General features: G+C 37.9%; 1 protein-coding gene across 1 annotated transcript in view; it reads right to left on the bottom strand.

The window, feature by feature from the left end:
* Positions 1-486: 486 nt before the first annotated feature.
* Positions 487-20166, bottom strand: part of LOC146589808 (ubiquitin-conjugating enzyme E2 E2-like) — a gene marked incomplete at its 3' end in the record, with an annotated part of 180398 nt that continues 160718 nt past the window's right edge. The window contains exons 3-4 of the mRNA XM_085315614.1: positions 15308-15440; positions 487-744 (exon numbers count right to left, since the gene is read on the bottom strand). Coding sequence (XP_085171740.1) covers positions 487-744; positions 15308-15440 — 391 coding nt within the window. The remainder of the gene's footprint in view (positions 745-15307; positions 15441-20166) is intronic.

Raw genomic sequence — 20166 nt, forward strand, 5'->3', positions numbered from 1 at the left:
TACGGTAAGAGAAAGAGGAAATTACAAATCTAGTGGTCAGTAACAGAAAACAAATCCTTAAGAGCTGAGCGAAGAAGTTAAGTGCTATGCTAGTTAATAAGAATGACAGCTTGCTTTGAATACTCATACTGGCTGTCCAAGATATTGAATAAACTTCATTTAAATTAATTTTCATTATTTGTAGAGTCTGTGTTAGACATCTATCATTGTCAGTACTATTAACATTCTTTCAAGAGAGCATATTACCAGTATATTTAAATGAAACCTTTCCTTTTCAATATTTATTAACTCATTAATATTTCTTGATACTAATATCCTGGTTGTTATATCCAAATTAATGCCTACTACAAGGTATTCCCTACTGATTTAACTTGTTAAATTAACAGATTTTTTTTTCTCAGGTATTAAAAACACACTTGAACTCCTAAAATTGTGCTGTCTTTCTACACAATGCATCCATTTAATGGAATGAAATTTAAAACCTACATTTTTGTCTTTTTCTCTTAACAGTAGTAAAACAGTGCACCAGACAGGTCCTAATAGCCGACAGAGTATAAAGCAGGAATGAATGCAAATGCAAAAGTTGTTCATCTTACCTGGGTTGCAGTCTGTGAGAAGGGAGCAGATGGAGAGGAGAACTTTAGAAATGGTTAATGCTGGACTCCAGTTGTCTTTTAAAATGTCCAGGCAGATGACGCCTTGGCTGTTAATATTACAGTGATAGATTCTTGTCCGAAAYGTTACCTAGAAAAGATAGTGTGTCTAAGTACAAAGATGTTGAAACCAATAATTATATGACTATGAGGCAATTAAAAATTACATGAAAGAACACTTTGCTTTCCTAGCTGAAATGGCAATATTCTGCTACTTTCAGTTAAAGATGGAGCAAGATAGGAATATTCATTAAAGCATAAACTCTGCCTCTTCAGTTTGTGGCCAGCAGAGGAACTGGTTTGCATGAGATAAAAGCGGGACATGTTTCCCAAGCTTCCTGCTGCCTCAGTTTTTCCAACCTCATGATTTTTGTATGAGACCAAAAAAGCTTTTCCATCCACTCATTTGGACAGCGTTGATGACTTCAGACTTTAAAGGGAGGAAGGAGAAGATACTGTCCTCATTGTTCAACATTTGAGCCAGTAAATTGAGCTGGGGAAAAAAAAATGTAGGCAGGCATCACATTAGCAACTAGAAAAAATAAAATGAAATATCTTTGAGGAAGGCAGCTCATAGGAGATGCTTTTCTTGCATTTGCAGTTGCATTGTTAGACTTTGTTAGAAACATCTTATGGTTTTTGTGTTTTACTTTTGGGATTTTTGTATCCATTCTGCATCACATATTCTCTCGCAGGTGATCCCATACATAACAAAACTGAGGAGGAGACCGTTTTACTTCATTTAGCCTAGAATGGTGTGTTTCTGCTTCAAGTCAAAAATATAGGCCTTTTATTTTAAAAGAATTTCAGCTACAAAAGTTGATATTGTCATTCAGAATAAATAGTGGGATAGGAAGGGACAGTATAAAGAAACTCCATCTTGGGATCTCCACCAAGAGTTGATTTCTTCATCAGTTCTATTCAAATAATAAATCAAAACAGATGTTTTTCGTGATGTTCATAAAATCTAAATTGAAGATGTATAATTTCAGTGGTCTATCTCATCAGCAACAATAACTTCCTGTCAAGAGACAGGCGGCTTCGGCAGGCGACAGCAGCAGGCAAGCACATCGCTGGTCTTAAGCAAGCATCTTCTTCTCCAGAAATGGAGAAGCTAATATTATTGGTCGTAATAACTGGGAGTGCTTATGCACCTCTCCTTACCTGAACACACCAACAAATCTACTTCAAGATAATAATGGAAACTGATGATAAGCATGATCCTATTCTAAATTTATTCAGTAACAAAAGTCGCAGTGATTTCAGAGATTGAGACCGGGCTATTTATCAGTAAGCAGAACGGAAGACACAAGTGAAGTAACATACTGCCTGTTTTACTTCAATTACAAAAAAACAAATCTTTAACATACTAAGCACTTCTGCCTCTTTTGATTAAATCTTTATAGCAGCTTTGACAAAATAATGGAAAGAAAAGGTAGCTTTCTAGGTAGGATTTTTGGTATTAAAACACTATATTCAATAAAAAATATTTTTTCTCCTAAGTAGTTTTCCACATAGATCTGAGAAACCACTTCTGGAGCCCTAGTGTCATGACCAATGAGTTATGKAACAAAGACTCCAAAACAGCAGTTTTGCCAGCTTTTAAACATATCTGTGTGTAAAAGTATTGTCAATCAATATGCTAATTGAATGGTTTGCTGATCCACACCCTACATATTTGTAGGTTTTTTCCTTTTTTTCTACAATTGTGGTTTCAATTGTTCTTTTCCAGTCTGAAAGTACTTTACTTCTAATACTTTTATAAGAATCTAAAATATTTCTGGCATGATCCAATCACTATAGCGAGAAGATCTACTTTTTCTCATTAGAACTCCAAGTACCTTCAGCAAGTGCGGTGAGAGATGTCTTTTGGAAGATCAAGAAAGTAGTATTCAGTGATAAAATTAAATATTCACCTTCAAAGGGAAGTTATTGTGAATGAGGAAGGTTATAAATACACAGAAGTAGTGAACTGTCTTATAGAAACTGCATGTAAAGAGTGCCCACAAAGGGAGTTGGTGTGGAGGAGCACCCTGTAAATTGTAGGTCAGTCTTCATTAAGTCCTCAGATAGATTAACTTTCAGGTGCTATTAATACTTGAGACATAACTGAATTACAAAATACTTTATAGCAAGATGTCTCATGACTCAGGTAAACAACTTAGCACCTGTTTAATTTTAAGTACTATACACTTACTTTTCACTGCATAATTGGAATATAGCTTTTACTTAATTATTTTTCCTGAACAAGGGTGCTTTCCTATACCAATTACAAATTTGTGAATTACAATTCCAGCGGTATCTGAAAACACTGAGTAGTCCGAAATATAGTGTCTCTCTGAGCCCAAAGGAAACAACACGGAGTCCACTGCATGGATTACTCTATACCCTCTAACCTGGTTTAAGGTATCAGTCAAAGTTTCTAACCTACTTACGAGAACACCATCAGTTTGAGTCTGCATTTTAACTTGTAACTGTTTTACTGTCAACTTAGAGGACAGACACAGAGCTGCATATTCCCTTTACTTAGTTCCTTTTAAGCATTGATGTAGGGACTATAGGAGCTCGATCCGCTGCAGAGAGCCACTGGGATGAATGAAGGTACTTCATATTTTTTATAAATTGTTCAACACTCCTTTGTCATCTTAGGCTATCCATTTGGTGGATGAACGAAGGTAGTATTTTGTCTGTTTGTAGCTGGAAGGCTATTTTTAGAAAATACTTAGACCTGAAACAATCGTTTCATCTACTATGAAAGCATCTTAAACCCATGACACTGAGAAAGGCACCCACTCACAAGACAAGGTTTGGTGCTTATCACTGACAATTATGTCCCCCACTCACCAAACAGGCCAGTGCACTTAAAAATGCCTGTCTCAATACAGAGGCATTTTAACAAAAAATTACAGCTTCCAGAATTTCTGAAGAAGCTGTATTAATGACAGCCTTAATACACTGGGGACTGGGGACGGACAACAGTTTTGCCAGCAGATGCCACAGAACTTCCTGGCCGATGACAGCAGGCTCAGGTTCCCCAGGCGAAGAGAGGACCTTGAGGAGACAAACACAAGTGGAAGAGCCAGAAGTGGCTCAAAAGATTGCCGTGCCCTGGGGCAGTCTGTTCGCTACTCCCCTCCCCATTGAGGTGTCACGGCAGGCTGGCTTGGGGGCCAGCGTAGCATCTGAGATGCTGGAGTCAGYGTGCGAAGAAGCGAGGCACCTAGCCACTACACCTGCTTTATAGCTGAGGCAGCTATATGGAAACTATCTTCCTTCACCTTCTGCATTCAGGCCCTGGGGCACTCGCCTGCCCCCAAATACGCTCAATTTCACATAGAATTAGTAACAAACGTATGAGTGATTATGCAAAAATAGGATCACTAGGCTAAACTGATTGCACATCTTTCCCTCCTCCATGCCCTCTGTGCTGGAGAAAGGAAAGGGTGGCATGGGAAGGCAACACAGAAGGAGAAAYGCATTTTCAAACTGTCCTCTCTGCCACATATGTAGAGAGAAATCAAGTGATRCTTCCATTCCAGAGGAATCACACTTCCTTTAATATGGTCATATGGTTATATTTTTATATATGGTTATATTTTTATCTTTGATGCAACTTAAATGATTCCTATAAGGGAGACAGTCTAATTCCTTTCATTGCCTGATGAAAACATCTAAACAGTCCCATGCAGAGGCTCAAGGGTTGCGTAGGCGTACATTAGAAGTTATACTCAGAAAAATGAATGGTAGASGAGTTATTTATCTTTTTTTCAACCATAAGTGTCCTCTATGGATTTACTCTCTTTGATTCTGTGGTTTTAAAAGAGYATCTCATTTTTGCTGAATACAAGTGCAGGTCAAAAAAATGTGAATTACAGGAAATAGGGAAAAATAGGACTATCTTCTGAAAACCATAAATGTACAATAAAGAAGCTTTTGAAAGATAATGATAAGGAATTTAAATTCTATCAATTTTGGAAATAAATAATAGCAAATTCACCTGTTTATCTATTCAGGGTCATTGAATGCCTACCCTTCTGAGTACTATAAAGTAGAATTAAACAAATACAAAAACTTTATAAAGTCTCTGAGAAGAAAATGAGGCTATTTATTTAAAAGGAGAGAGAAAATGATTAGAGAGAAAAGCTATGAGTGGCAGTTCATTGAATAAGCTTTAGGACAGAGAAAAGGCTGTTTTTATAACCCAACAAGGGCAAATTAAGATGGATTTCAGTTGAGTGATCATAGGCAAGTGACTGTAGGCAAGATAAATTGCACTTGGATCTGAGATAGTCATTTCGAACATCAGTTTTCCAGCATGACTTAGTTCAAAAGTCACTCATTATCTCTGTTTTGAACCTAGCATTTCAGCAGTAGGTCTAAATCCATYGTGGCATTAGCAGCTAGGCATGTGACTTGCCTAACCTCCACCRTGAGGTTCAGGCATGTGAAGGCACCGCAGCTCCGAAGGGGCTGCTCCCACAGACACACACGGCTCGTGCACTTTCAGACCCCCCAGAATCCAGCTCGCGGCACATCCGCCACCATTCCCTTCAAAACGGCATCGGGAGGAAGAAACGATTCTCCAGTTCTCCCGTTAGCACACAAAGGGTTACAGCCCGCCGCAGGAACTGCATTCTTCAGCCTGTTTGGGTCCAACCCCCACCTTGTCTTCATTCCTCCCACTGAAACTGGGCAACTGTGCAGAGAGGGATGAAAGATTCATGCAGTCAGCAAGGCAATAAACAGAAACCAAACTCTTTTGCAGGGCCGACGCTGGAAGCAGGACTGAGATCCCAGGGCTTTCATTTCTGCAGCTTTGCAGAGTTCCTTCCAAGCTCCCACATTTCTTACAAGGGCGCAGTCCTGCAGTCTCTCCTTAGATTCCCCATTTCTCAAATATTCCCCAAGAGTTCTGTTTTAATAAAACTGTGGTGGCACTACCTGAAGTGGAAGAAGTTGTACTGCATACAGAAAAGGTTATATATATATTAAAAAATATGATGCCCTTTATAATGATGTTCATGGAGGTCAGAAGGGAGTAAGTAGTTCCCATCTCAGTTTTTYAGACTTTATGAGCAATAGATTTGTCTGCTTGAATAGAAAAGTAATAAAAACAAGATCAGGCCTATACGCTTTAGTAATATAAGAAAAACTACTATAAAACAATCTAAATGAAAACTGTCTATAGCTGTGAGTGACACAAAGTTCATGCAATAACCTTTATATTCATTAGCATCCTTAAATTTTTTACTGCATGTAACGTACCCAGCACTGAAGCTGCATTTCTAAGACAAGGAGATCCATCTCTGTTTTCTAACACAAAACTGTAGCACATACAAGCACAATCACTGAGATACTTAACAGATTATTACATAAATTGCATAATGAATGACTGACCGTATGATGCTCATCATTAAACTGAACTGGTTAAATAGATGCCAAGAAATGAACTTCAGCCAGTTCATATAAAACCTGGTCACACTTAATTTTAGTAGGTAAAGAGTAGTTAGAATTTGTGATATCAAAGGAAAATATACCTCATCTGCATTAGCAGGAATTGATAACTTGTAACTACGTTTAGYTGACCTACAGAAAAATCTGATAATGCAATCATCCTGGGGTTTCTGTAACAACAGGGACTATGTGAAGCACAGCTGTCAGAAGTAATAACAACTTAAAAGGCTTATAATAGCGTTCATGTGAGTTAAACTTTAATATCATCCAAAATGCAAGAGTATCCACTTTGAGTTATCATTCAATATATTAATGGTAAATATGAAGCTGAACTTACACCACCTCATTGAACAGACTGTTGCAAGAAAAAGAAATATAAATTTAAATAAACAGAACAGTGCTGAATATGTACTTTATATAAATACACTTGTAAATATACACACAGATTTGACAGCAGAAAAAGTAGAGAAGGCTTTTGCTAATAAGAGGTACCTGACAGGGCAAGTAAAAAAAAAAWTCTCTTAACTGTATCAAGTTTTCCAAAAAAAGCAGAAGAGCAGGAGAGAAGAAAGGTAGTGGAACAGTGTCCATATTAGGGAGGTTCAGAATAGAAACAATATTGCAAGATCCTCAGAAACATCAAAAGCTTTCTCTGATAAAGTCRATATAATTTTTTTTATAAAACTGTTTTAATTTAACCAATATAATCATTCTTACATTTAGTAATTCCATGTGGAAAGTCAGGAACAAAGTCATTTCACAGAGAGTAAAATTTTTAAAGATTCGCTTGTCGTTTAACTTTTACAAAACAAATCCTCCCCTTTTCCAAGCTTAAAACATGTAGGCTGCATCTTCCAATACGTATTCTCTTTTTAAAGTTTTCCAAAGTGCTCCTTCATTTGTGATTTAAAGAAATACAGCTGTTCTTACGTAAACGTGAGTAAACCTATCCCATAGCAACATTTCTATTTTACATAACAAATCATAAACCACAACATGACGAATAGTARTTGGCTTTCTACTTTTGTTCCTACTTCCGTGGCTTCTGTAAGAAGGGGGCTTCCGGGCACGCTCAGGGAAGCAAGGCTGAAGTGCCGGGAAGGGACGCTGGGCACGGCGCTAGCAGAGGGCATGGCATGCAGGCGGGCTGCAGCAGGCAGTTACATTTCTAAATTTTATTCTAAGAAAACTTCTTTTTTTCTCCCCCAATTTAACAGCCTTCCGATATTTAAGGGCTCATTACAYGGGGACTTCTAGGCTGATTCACCTGAGAACTGTAATAGACTTGGTTCTGCTCAGAATCAGGACACCTTTTTGTGGTTTGCAGTAATAATATATATAAAATTCTTTCTCTCACATCTGTATAAATGGAGGTATACATTTGTGTATAAAAAGGATAAGAAAGAACATTAATATATGATGCATTTTTAGATCAGATATGGATTTTATGCAGCAGGAAAAAGTGAGCAGAATATGATGGAATTAATGCAGTTTCTAAAAATGCTGAGTATCCAACAGAAATCACATGTTCTCTTTTGAAAGTAAATTTGACAGGTAGCATGCAAACCACTGCTGTGAGGTAGAAGATATCCTCTGYAGGATGCTGGCCATCCCACCCCTGTAGGATGCTGGCTTTCAAGGCACTTAACATACTGGGTATTTATAGGATATAGGAAGAAATGATGCAACCTTCCAAGTTTTGAGGAGGGAAAACAGGAAGGGTGCAGCTGGATAGGATCATTTTCATTAAGACTAAAGAAGTAACAAACCAGTGATACAAATTTGTCTATTAAAAACAAAGTGAAAAAGAAGGCCATTCATTGGAAAAATTGGCAATTTGATTTGGCAATCACTGGAAGAAGTATCAAATACGTGAATTCAAAGGAAATCTCTCCTATCAGATGTGACTTCTACATTTGTYGGTAACAAAACACAGTTCTTGATCTTTTCCTCAGCTTTATGTATTTCTGCTTGCATCTCCGTCCTCCACTTGTCCTCCATACAATCTCTGTGATTCTGTTATTTTGAAAGAGGCCAAAGTTTCTTGAGGAGTCMCCTAGGTCCAATCTGCACTGAGCTCCATGCTGTACATCACCATACAGTATTTCACATATTATCTCAACACATAAAACAACAACATAGATCCATAGCAGGCAGGGTGCGTGTGGGCACTGCCCGTAGCAGGTTTAATTCCCAGCAAACAGCTGCTGGGGAAGAGCAGGATGAAGGCTGCTACCTCCAACACTGTCCTACCAGCACTAGGTTGTTCATCTGTGCCTTGCAGAAGCCCCCACGCGTCTGATAGCCACCTCCAATTGTCCGAAGTCTTCGCTGGCTCCGAAAGCCTGCCACCTCCCCTTGATGTCACGGATGAAGGATCCCGGGCCGCTGGCAGCAAGAAGCTGTAAATAGCCAGGCTAGGCAAGGAGGGAGAGCGCGTGGGKGCACGGCGCACGGCAATGTGGTAGCCGGCGGTAGAGGAGAAGAAGGAGAGCGGGGAGGGTGGGAGGTAGCCAAGCAAAGCTGCGAGTGGCACGGCGAGAACTAATGGGATGTGACAGAGGCTATGAGAGAAGTATGATGAGGCAACCGCATGTAAGGGGTAACAGTGACAGCAGACTATCATATCTGAAGGCAAGTCAGAGGACAGCGATATCTCGGAGAGGGCAAGGGAAGATGCCCTGCCTACCCCAGGGCTGCTGAGACAGCAAAGAGTGRTGATCAGATAGGCTGCACTTAAGGTTATTTTGAGATTGAGAGGTTGACATGTAAATTGTGTTAATAGTGACACAGGCAATTTAAAATAAGCAGGARAAATATATTAAAAATGTGATTTTTAACAAAAAAAACATCAGTACTCTAAAAATAAAATTTGAGGGGACAAGTAGAAGAGGAGAGGTTGTGTCTTTTGAGCTTCTTAGGTTAGTAATACCAGGGAATGTTTATTTTTTCTCATGTGCCCTTAGGTAATTTCTCAGCACAGTTTTTCTATTACACTGCAGATACGGAAAAATGTCCTTAACAGCCAGTCATATATAAAAAACATATGAAAAACTAGAGTAAAAGCCTGGAATAAAAGGAACTGCCTATCATACATGAGGCTAACTTTAACAAAACGGTACAAAACYTGTACTACAGGAGAAGGATTCCACATAATGGTATTTTGTGCATCCAGATTAGTGTTATATGGCAATTACGTATAAAGCATTGAAGAGATGTTTAATATTGCCATCAAGACCAGATTGTATAGATACTGTGCATGACATTTACAAAGGAAGAAGACTCTCCTAGCAGACTAGCAGTTGATTTAACACAGCTAAGCTTTCAAACACTGAGAATAATTTTTCAGTCAGTCAATAGACATATGAGATTTACAAGGAGGAAATGGAGTTTTCTGTTATTCTAATTTTGATTTAGAGGTGATTTAGCATATTGCAGCTTTCAAGTCCTGTGAACAATTTTTCAGTCATCTGAGATTAGAGTCCCTAGAAAGATTAATTGTAGAGTTGGGATTAAGAGATTTTATAAATCACTCAAATTCAAAAATAAAGCTAGCAGAGTACTAGGATAATGATAGATATATCCATATTGTATCAGCTACAGCTAAATTGAATTGACACTGTAATAGACTGAGAACAGTCAAATATCTGAGTAGAAGTTATTAATAAAGATTATTCTTGCTGAAAATGCAGACACCACCATAGTGACAACTCCTGGAGAGAGTGTTCTCTTGAAGAGTATTCATTTTTTTAGAAACAACTGTGCGAAAGACGGTGATACRATTTCCTGATTTGTAAAGACTTCTTGTTCTGGAGGGACAGTATGGAGGCAAATGAAATTAACCTCCTGCCTTTGACTGCTGCCRCATACACAACGTTGCAGGGTTAATTTTCACAATGGCTGAACTTTGAAAGATCTCACATCAAAAAAACTTCGCATACTTAGGGAATTACCAGTTTCTGAGGTGGACCAAAAATAAAAATAAGCTGACTGAAAGATGGGATACATCCTATCTGTATCTATGTACATGCATACACACACCCMCAGACAGACACACACATACATGCAAGAGACATCTACCATGTACAGCAGTATATCCCATTCAATACCTGAGAAAAAGAGAGCAGGAGGGAGAGCTTTCCTTTGTTAAAGCCAAAGGGGGAACTGTCTGAATCCATCAAGCATGAAAGGAAGATAGCTAGCAGGAAAAAGAAATCTCGAAGGTATTTCTAAAAAAAGGTTGAGGGGTCATTAAGGCATTGGAGAAATACAAGGTTATTTCCTTGGCAGGCCATCTAAGTATTTTCACTCATTTCTTTAAGTGGCTGCTCAAACAGGCCACAACTTTCTCTGTTCCTAATACACTGCACTACAAGGGAGATAATATATTCTTATGCTGAAGCAAAACCTCACCTTATAAAATGTGTCCTGAGTCTGTGAGCCAAAATCGAAGTCTCATCAGCATTTGCTTTTGGCAGAAGGTGAGATCATGTGCATATACTATGGCTTGCTTTGTCTGTGGCATACCTTCCTCTTGCTTGGCATCTCAGAAAACCAACATGATGCTTTAAATATTAGAAGACACAGCTGGAAAGAAAATCAAGGTACTGTAGGCTGCTTGATTTCTTGCTGACTCAGTCAACTGGGTGCTCAGCTAATTTTCGCAGCGTTGCAGAAGTTTCTTTGCAGTGGAAGCTAGGAAATGTTTTTAATTGATTAGAGCCTCCCAGAAAGCCAAAGCTAATTTCTCAGTTCTCAGATGAGCTGTTCTAAAAATCTTGTTATCTGGTTATACAGATAAACTGGAGATAGTTTGGGATGGCCCTTTGTCACTTCTGTTCAAACTACGTCAGTCACAAGTAGGGAAACTTCTTTTAGGAAAACAACCTTCTCTTCTGCCCGAGTCTGCTGCAGTTGTGAGTGAGGCAAAATGCCATAGATGTAAAAGGAAAGCAGAGYTGAAAGGGTCAGGGACCTCTGGCTCAAAAAGTCTGGAGTCCAGTTTCAAGGCATGAGACAAAGTTGAAAGACTGAAATAGACTGACTTCAAAGAGAAAAAAAATGAATATAATGAGAGCAAACCATACCATGACTTACCATAGTTATTTTGTTGAAAAAGAGCTTAATTTGACATTATGCTTATGACTCCAGAGAGACATTGGCAGGTAAAGATGGACAGAAAGAGAACTACTGGTCTGTAGGGGAATGACTAGCTGGTGTGGACTAGAAGGGAGACTTGGTGGCAGAGATGTTTGGATGTACAAAACTAGAAACATAAAACGGACCATGTAGAGCAACTAGAGGTTGTGAAGAACAGAGATAAAATTCTAAAATCTTAAGAGGCTATGATGTTGAAGGCTACAAAGGTATAAATGAAGGAATAGTTAAATAGCTTAAATCAAAGTTTTGGATAGACTTTTTTCTCTGTTTAAATAAAAACTGAATGGATGACTGATTCGGCTTCTTTTAAGCGATAAAGCAAGTTAACTATCAAGAACAACAAATGAAAATGAATTTCCAAATTTGTTAAAACCCTCAAACCCTAGGCCCATAATTCTTTGCTTTTTGTCCAAATGTGCTTTCAGATTTTTTAAATTAGTATTTTCCAATATGCAGAAGGGTGCCACAATCATAGAATAAGTATCAGCAGGGTTTAGAGAAGGAATTGGGATCCTTTAGAAAATATTCAAATCTTTGTATAATATAAACCAAACAACGGCTACACCACAAACATATTTAATTTATAATAATAAAAAGAAAGACACTTTACATTATCCAGAGTTCACATTCAATCTATTTTTCTTTACTGAAGAATTATATTTCCTTTGCCAACATGCAAGTGCAACCTACACATATACAACAACAGAACACACAGCATCTGAGAATAGATAAGGAAAATGGACCGTGGAAATCTTTCTGCTGATTTTAACAGGCTTTGGATTAGGCCCTGCAACAATAACTGTGTTATGCGACATGGGCATTTGCCTCTGGAACCTTAYGCTGGGTCAAGTAATTACATCTGGGAAATGCAGTTTCTGCTTCTTCCCAGATCTTTGTGGTCACATCTTTGGAAGATCAATTTTGACAGGACTCATTTAAATGTTTCCTTACTTCATAGTAAAAGTGGGATAAAAGTGGCCCATAGAAATCTCAGGAGGAATATATGAATTCAACCACAGCAAGAAATGTGGGTTAGGACTTTTTCTGTTATGTACTGACATGGATGTTACCTTGCCAGCATTCTGGAATACATTTTAAGTCTTTCTCAGTACATTCCACAGTTTTGTATTTTTATCTCCAGGTTTTTTAAGATGATACAGCCATGAGAAGTGGGGATATACTTAGAAAAAAATCTAAGATTATTTATTCCCATGACCCAAAGAACTATGATTTTAAGAACAGCACCAAATATCACAAATCTTGTGGTGAAGTGGAAGAGATGTCAACACCCAGTGACACAGATAACACTCTATGGTGATTCCATATGTTAYGCTCTACCTACTCAGCACATTTCTTATGCTAGAAAGAAGTGTCTGGAKAACATATTTAACTATCATTTCCCAACAATATTGACTGGCAGCAGTTACCTTATGACAACAAGTCATATTCCCACATTGCTTTATTCAAGGAACTTTCCAAAGTATTTTAGCTATGAATCAATTTCATAGGGTCTGGAAGATATATGTAATGAAATAGCAACAGTTTAGGCGTTCCTATAGCAGGTCTGAAGATATGGGTTACTTACAATATGTACAAAGTATGTTAGTGAAATATTAGTTAAATCTGACACTAGTCCCCTGTGCACATGTGCTCCTTATTTTTTTACAGATAAGAATTTCCTTCGTCATAAATACTAGCCTTGTAGCAATACAATAAGGCATCAGCAACTCGCTTGTTCTTTATCAAGCAATACATTTTTTTATGATTTATATGCACATATTTCCTACAATGGCAGTTGGAATCAAGATAAAGGCAGACAAAAGATCTATTGCAAAGCAGGATAAGAACCTCTTCTTTGCTCAGTATTTCTTCAGTAAGCAAAGCCCAGCTGTACTGCTCATGTCTCGGAATAATACAGCCACAAAACACAACTGAGCGTGGATTGCAGAAGTCTTTACCATGTGGTGAAAAAGCAAACTGGACCTTCACCTTCTACTTTACAAGGGTGCCTACTGCATATATTACCTCAAAACTCAACACTTATAATGGAGAGAAGGACAAAAGATGTCCTTCAGACTTGTACTTTCTATCTAGTCCTTTACATGTTATGTTCAGATTTTTGAGAGAACTTCAAGCTGTATTTTATAACCAATAAATCCATTCTGTGGATATGCCAACATCCACTAAGCAATTCTCTCTTTAATTTGCTGTGGGACGGAGTGTAACTCTCGCATTGCAACTGCTACAAACAGACTAAGCCAAGCAAAGAGGCAAATGAAAGGGACTTGTCAAGATGGAAATCCACACAGTAAGCGAGAAGGCCAAAATAGAGTGGGTTGGGAGGGAGGTTCGAACAAGGCCAGGGAACAGAGCATTGCTGGATCTCGGCATACTCAAAGCTTCAAATAACTGAACTAGAAGCTAGAGCGTATGAAGTCAAAATTGGTATCTCGCTGTGCAATTACAGCTATCTAAATCAGATAATTTCCAGTCAGCGAGGTGTACAAACCTCCATAATGCTTGTCATGACTTCACAGCTTCCCTAAACTGGAACACCACAAATGGAAAAAAGTTAGACATCTCTAACACTGCTAGAGTATGCAGTTTTGTCCCATCTTCAGGTCACTGGTTGGGGAAGTCCAGTATATAGAAAGGCAAATGTTTTTAATTCACATCTCTTTTTTGTGTTATTTTCTTTTTCCGTTTTTCTSATAATATAAACAATGTTAACTACTATAAAAATTATTATCGTGGCATTAAAATTCTGTTTATAAATGCTTCTCTTTCAGTGCYCTACTCACAGTAATTAGGAATCAGCTAATCTCTCTTTTAACACAACACCCTTCTGTCATAGGCAAACATGGTATATTAACCCTTCCACAAGTGTGTCAAAAAGAACGTAATTTTTTTCCTCCATAACTTCTCTCGGAAAGCTCTCCTAGAACCTCACCCTACCCACTCGTAAGGGGAACAAGTAACCTCCTCGCTTTGTTTCATAAGACAGACCTATCAAGTTATCYAATTCTATTAATTGCCCTGCTGGATAAATTTTCCAGTTTCTCTAAGTGTTATTGACCATGAGTGTCAAGAATTGCACTCAGTGTTTTTTATAAAGTGCTTTAAGTGTCTTGCATACGACACTGATAATTCCTTACATTTCCTTACAGGAAATACCAGATGATGCACCTTATGGCTGTATTTATCTTTGTCATRGATGAATTAGACTGACAGTTTATAATAATCTGTGATCAAGCAATACAGCTCCTTTTGGTCACCTCTTTCAGAATTTATTGCTACTGATTATTGATGACATTTCACACTTCTGCATTTCACATCACTTCTGTTTCATCCATCCTCAAAGTCACTAGATTTCTCCTGTGTGACATTCACTACCCCTTATTGGTGATCTCCCAAATTTATGTTATTGGCGTAGTTCTTTGGTACATTTCTACATTTGCGGTTACTGCCATTATTGACAGTCTTAAAAAAGGAAACCATAAGGAATTCTACAAATTATTGTCTTTCAGTTCAATTTCTTGTCTTTGCTGCCATATTTCAYCATTCTTCAAGAAAACTAATGTAAAGCAATCAATTATAACTTCATGAACAGCAGAGTATTTTGCATCTGCAGAAATAATTTATATGGGGTGGTGCAAAAGGCGTGCATTTTGTCAGACTGCCATAGACCCTTGGTGAATGATAGGGGTCAACAGAAAAGAATAAGTATTGTCAGCTGCTTAAAAAGTRTGCAACACAAATATAAATGCTTTCATATTAGAAACAAACCCAAATCAAATAAGTAAGTGCTTGAAGTTGTGTAACCATTTGTTAAATAAATCCATATCTGTCCCAGTGTACTGGAGATATGCAGGAAGATTTTATGCAGTTATTTAAATTCCTTCCATCAAAATATTCACTATAAATGTTCATTATTTACCTCAGAGTTTTACATTTCAACCTACAGTTATATACCAACATACACATTAAAAAATGTCACAAGGAGAGGAGGTCTAACAGACTTTTAATATCCTCCTACTAACCTTAGGTGGTTTAAAAGGATAGTCCGGTGAAAASGTAATGTCAAGGAAGAAAACTCCACCTTCATACACAGACCCTGGAGGCCCCAGTATAGTTGACCTCCATTCATAAATGTTGTCTCCTTTGGGTCCAGCACTAAAATAGAGAACAAAAATATAACATAACAATCACATACACATGAAAATATCCATCCGTCAGTTATACTCTACTAATTGTAGCGCAACAACACTAGAAGGTAAAATTATGTATKTTTATTAAGTTAGCCTGGGATAACATATGTAGCTGGTGTCCTTAGCTCAGACAGTGAACTGATACATTCAGTTCATAAAGAAGTGTTAAAATCACTGATTTATGAATTATTCAAATAAATACAGAAAAAAAGTCCTAATTGTCATATCTCAAATATTTTAGGGGGCAGATGTGCAGTATTTACAGTACAAGGATACAGAGACTTCCCTGAGATATCTCATCACTGCCTTGCCTTACAAACCACCCTATTTTCACCCACCTCCTCATCCACCTACCTCATCAGTCAGTACCAGTATAACTGCACACATTACCATACAGCACATGATGTACTAAAGACTTAGCACTGTACAAATGACCTTGTAGCTGTACTTTCTAAGTCACTATCCTAAGGACTCCAGTCACTAGCACAGAAGGCTGCTTTACTCTGCAATTGTTACACTGTCTTAAAATGCCTATAAATAGAAAGCAGGTTAAACTGTAGGATTACGTGAATCCAAACTTCCCATTTAAGGACACAGCACTGAAACAGCACGTAAAATATGCACAATATAGTCTTGTATGCACAAAAAGAAAATCTCTCACCTGCATAGTTAATTCCTGGAGAAAGTAAATTAAAAACTAATAAAGTTTTCAGGCATTACTCTTCTATAAGCCAAAATAGCCTTTTTTTCAGAAAACATAATGCTTGTTCAGGGAAAGATATATTTCACACAGTGTGGCCTCTAAAGGAAACCACAGATTTCTTTTTGGTTCACAGCCTACTGATACAAGTCACTGATACAGGACCCGAATTTTAATTAGGATCAATTAGGATGGTGACTTCTAGATATCCTGCTAATATTTTTCACAGGAAGGCGGCGTTGGTAGATTTTTCAAATAAATGACGCAGTATTTTCTTAAGGCATTTCTTGTGAAACAATTCTGGTTATGTTTGCAATAAAGATTTCMACAGTACACAGGGGTTTGTGAAATAACCCTGTGTGTAGAACAGATGAAAGCTCTTGGCTATGCTCCATGCCTCACAACATACCCAGGGCATACAATTATTATACGACATCGTGTCATGTTCACTGCTCAACTACTCGTTTTGTTCACTGAAAGTTAATAAAACCCTCTTTCACGTGAAATTCCTTGGGCTCCCTTCATTAAAACTTCTGACTGCATGATTCCCCGCATACAACTGAGCGACTTAGTACTGTGCAGTGTAGTTCATTAGTCATGGTACCTACATCAATTTTCTGTAATAGCTGTTAATGTTTCTTGGCTTTCTAAACTACGTGCTTTCTTAACAAAAAATGGGTTACAGAGAATATAATATTATGGAACATTCATTTTGTATCAGCCTCAGTAACAAAACTGGCAATTGTTTTAAAGATAAAATCACGCTTTTTAAGTATCACAATAGTGAAAGTGCTGCCATCTATTCATCCATCCATATTTCACAGTGTCTGCAATACATCAGGTTGCTAGCTGCCAAACAAATTTAATTTACCCAGTTCTCAGTTTGCATTAACCTTTGAATAATAAAGCACAGCTGAGACTGCTGTAAGAAACAAACCAGAGAATGAATAATTAAAACACCTTCTCTGCCTTTAGAAAGACCAACCCCAAGTCAACAGGGAAGGTTTAATTGTGCCTGAACTAGGCATTAAGGGACTAATTGAACTCTTTATAAGCCCAAACGAATGTGGGACTACACCACTGCCATGGTATGCAAAGTTCACAGAAAGTGAAGCCCTAAAAAATCAGGCAATTAGTTCAAATAGAAAAGGCAAGAAGCAAGGTCAGTCTAAATCTTGCAGAAAAAAAAACCCTGTAATATGTGAAGGAAATCCTTTCCCTTTTTCTGCAGGAAAATGCTCTAGGACTTGGAGAATCAATGACATAGTTGATGCCAGCAAGGTTAAAATGGAAGTGATATAAATGTCAATCCCAGAGAAATGTTTGGAAACAGCAAGTAACAAAAGAAAATTCTGTTTGTACTAGTGTTCATTTAGCCAACAGGGGGTGGTTGGGCCCTACATGGGTTTGAGGGAGGCCCACTTTTTTGATCAGATGCTAAAACTGTCTCTGACAGTGACACTTTCGTAACTTGTATTATTTTTATTTGTTTTGCCTATTTGTTTAATTGCATTAACACTTGAAATGAGCAGTCATTAATTAAAATAGTTGGAAAATGCTCCATCTGCCAGTCGAACTGTTTCGGCACGTCCAGCTACAAGCCCAGCCTGATCACATTCTGCGGATACTGATTAACATTAATTGAAGGTTTTCTTTGCAAATGAGAGATGAAGCTTTATTAAGTATTATTATTAATTTAAAGAATAGCTTGAATTGTATGGAGTGTGGGAAGACTGCTGTTATAGATGTTTGCCTGTTAAAGTGCTTGCTGGCAGCAAGGCTGTTCAGCCGATGCAAAATACTGATTCATGTGCACAGTCAACAGCTGGTACTAAGGGCAACAGCATGCACAAGCATAGCATTTTTTCACGTGCACATTAATAATATAAAAAGTTTGACAGGTGTATTTCCTTGTTTTYCTTCTCTCCTAATTGTTAAGCCTTTTATTTATTCACATTTTTGGCAACAAGAATGACAACTTTTCAGGCTTTACCAGAGAAAATTCCCATATGTGCAAGTCCTCAGCCAGAGCCTTATTCTATAAGGTTTATAATGCAAGAGGATTTAATTGCCCATCTCCCTACATGGATATCTGGCCGGCACACTGAAGCCCAAATGTTTTACATTCGGTGTGATTTATATTCCAGCTCTATTAATGTTACTGGTAACTAAATCACAGATCTCAAAGAAAGTAAACTAAACATCTCAGTGCTTGAAATTATGTTATCTTTGGAAGGATAGATTCAGATGTGCACCTGCTCGGCAAAGGGCAGACTAAATCTGTCTTGAACTGAACTGACCCAGAGCCAGAGTATGTATGTGCCGCTTGCCACTAACCTAGTGCTAAATCAGTCAGCTTCAGGGGAGAAATAATGATGGCTCTAGCATCTCCAGGTGGAAATGGCTGAATTATAAAGATAAGGTGGTTGGGATAAGGACAGATCTGCTCGCAGATCAGCAGCTCCAAATATGAGCCTGATTCCTAACCCCTAGCGACTGAGCCCAATGAGAAGAACGCGGTGTTATTCTGGAGGTGGCACTCCAAACATTTCCAGGATATCTTCCAGGTGGGAATTGTAACATAGGACTGGGGAGGTGCAGCTGAGAATAAAGGCTCATGAGACTTGAAGTTATCAATAGCTCGTCAAGAGATAGCTCTCTTCTGTCATTATTCCCATAAACTGATGATATACTCCCCAGAATACTGTACGTTTTACCCGCTGGAGAGGCTTTGCTCACTGAAAGAGCTGGGGGTGGGTGGACATCAAGCCAATCTTACTCATCCTTTTTTAGAATGACATCAGTGTGGATATATGAAACTAAGGAAGAAGTCAATACACATAAAACAGTCCCCTTTGTATTTAATCTCCTTTGTCTCTCCTAATATACCTCAATTCTGTCACTGCTTCCAACACATATAGTTGCAGGTGAAATGTACACGCATCAGTTACAGTTAGTAGCAAGATACTTTAAAAGCTACTATAATTGAATCCATTTTCCTTTAAATATGCTTAACGTATTGAGTATTTTCTATTCCTTCAATATGTTTTAGGCAGGCAGTCACTTGAAAGTAGTGCTGCTAAAAGCTGCTTGTCCAGTACAATCTTTATAAACACCAAGCTTTGACTGCACTTTGAACATACTACAATATTCAATTTAAAATGATGTATCAGTAAATTAATAGGATAGTTATATGAAAACTACAGCACCTATGAGACATAATGATAAAACCCTATCTAGAGAAGTAATGAAAGCACTGCTGATTTTCAGTTTCATCAGAGCTGTGGTTTTTACAGAAATGTATTCAATTTCCAGATCTTAACTCAAAAAAGTAAAAATACAAAAGGCCAAAGAAATAAAGATATTCCACATTTTATCAATTAGTCATATGGAATAAATTGATCAAAGTAATGTTATCATTTTCTATTCTAGTTTATATTTCTTGATGAGGGATCAGATGCTTCCCCACGTTTTTAACTGGAGGTAGCATCTCATACTGTGTTTCTGGTGATGTGGAAAATGAGGACAAGTTAATGTCTTCCTTTGCATTTCTTGCCAGAATCCAATTTTAAAGTGTAACTACAATCCTTAACGAAAGGGAAAGGTAACCCTGGAGCATAAAAAGAAGTGAGATAACTTGCATTGCTGTCTAGTTCTGACAAGCTAACAGCCTTCGGAGGGAAACAATCAGGCCAAATAAAACAGGAAAGCAAGATGCTTTGAAGGCTTTCCTATTTCTCAGGACTCCAAAAGAAATGGAAAGCTTCTCCTGGACCAGGTAAGTTTAAGTTTATTTTTATCCTTCGCCTCTGCAACAGGGCAGAATAAAGTGGAAACAGGATATTATACTCACTTTGTCCATGTCACTCATTTTCATTATTGTTTTATCCAATCTGAATTGCACTGAAGCACAAAAATGCATATCAGGCCTGGGGGTCCCTTGCACTAGGTGCAGTTCAAAGACGATGCAGACCCTCCGAACTAGCTACAG

This window comes from Rhea americana, unplaced genomic scaffold, assembly GCF_003343005.1.
Source record: "Rhea americana isolate MKP2758 unplaced genomic scaffold, rheAme1 scaffold_431, whole genome shotgun sequence".
Classification (NCBI taxonomy): domain Eukaryota; kingdom Metazoa; phylum Chordata; class Aves; order Rheiformes; family Rheidae; genus Rhea; species Rhea americana.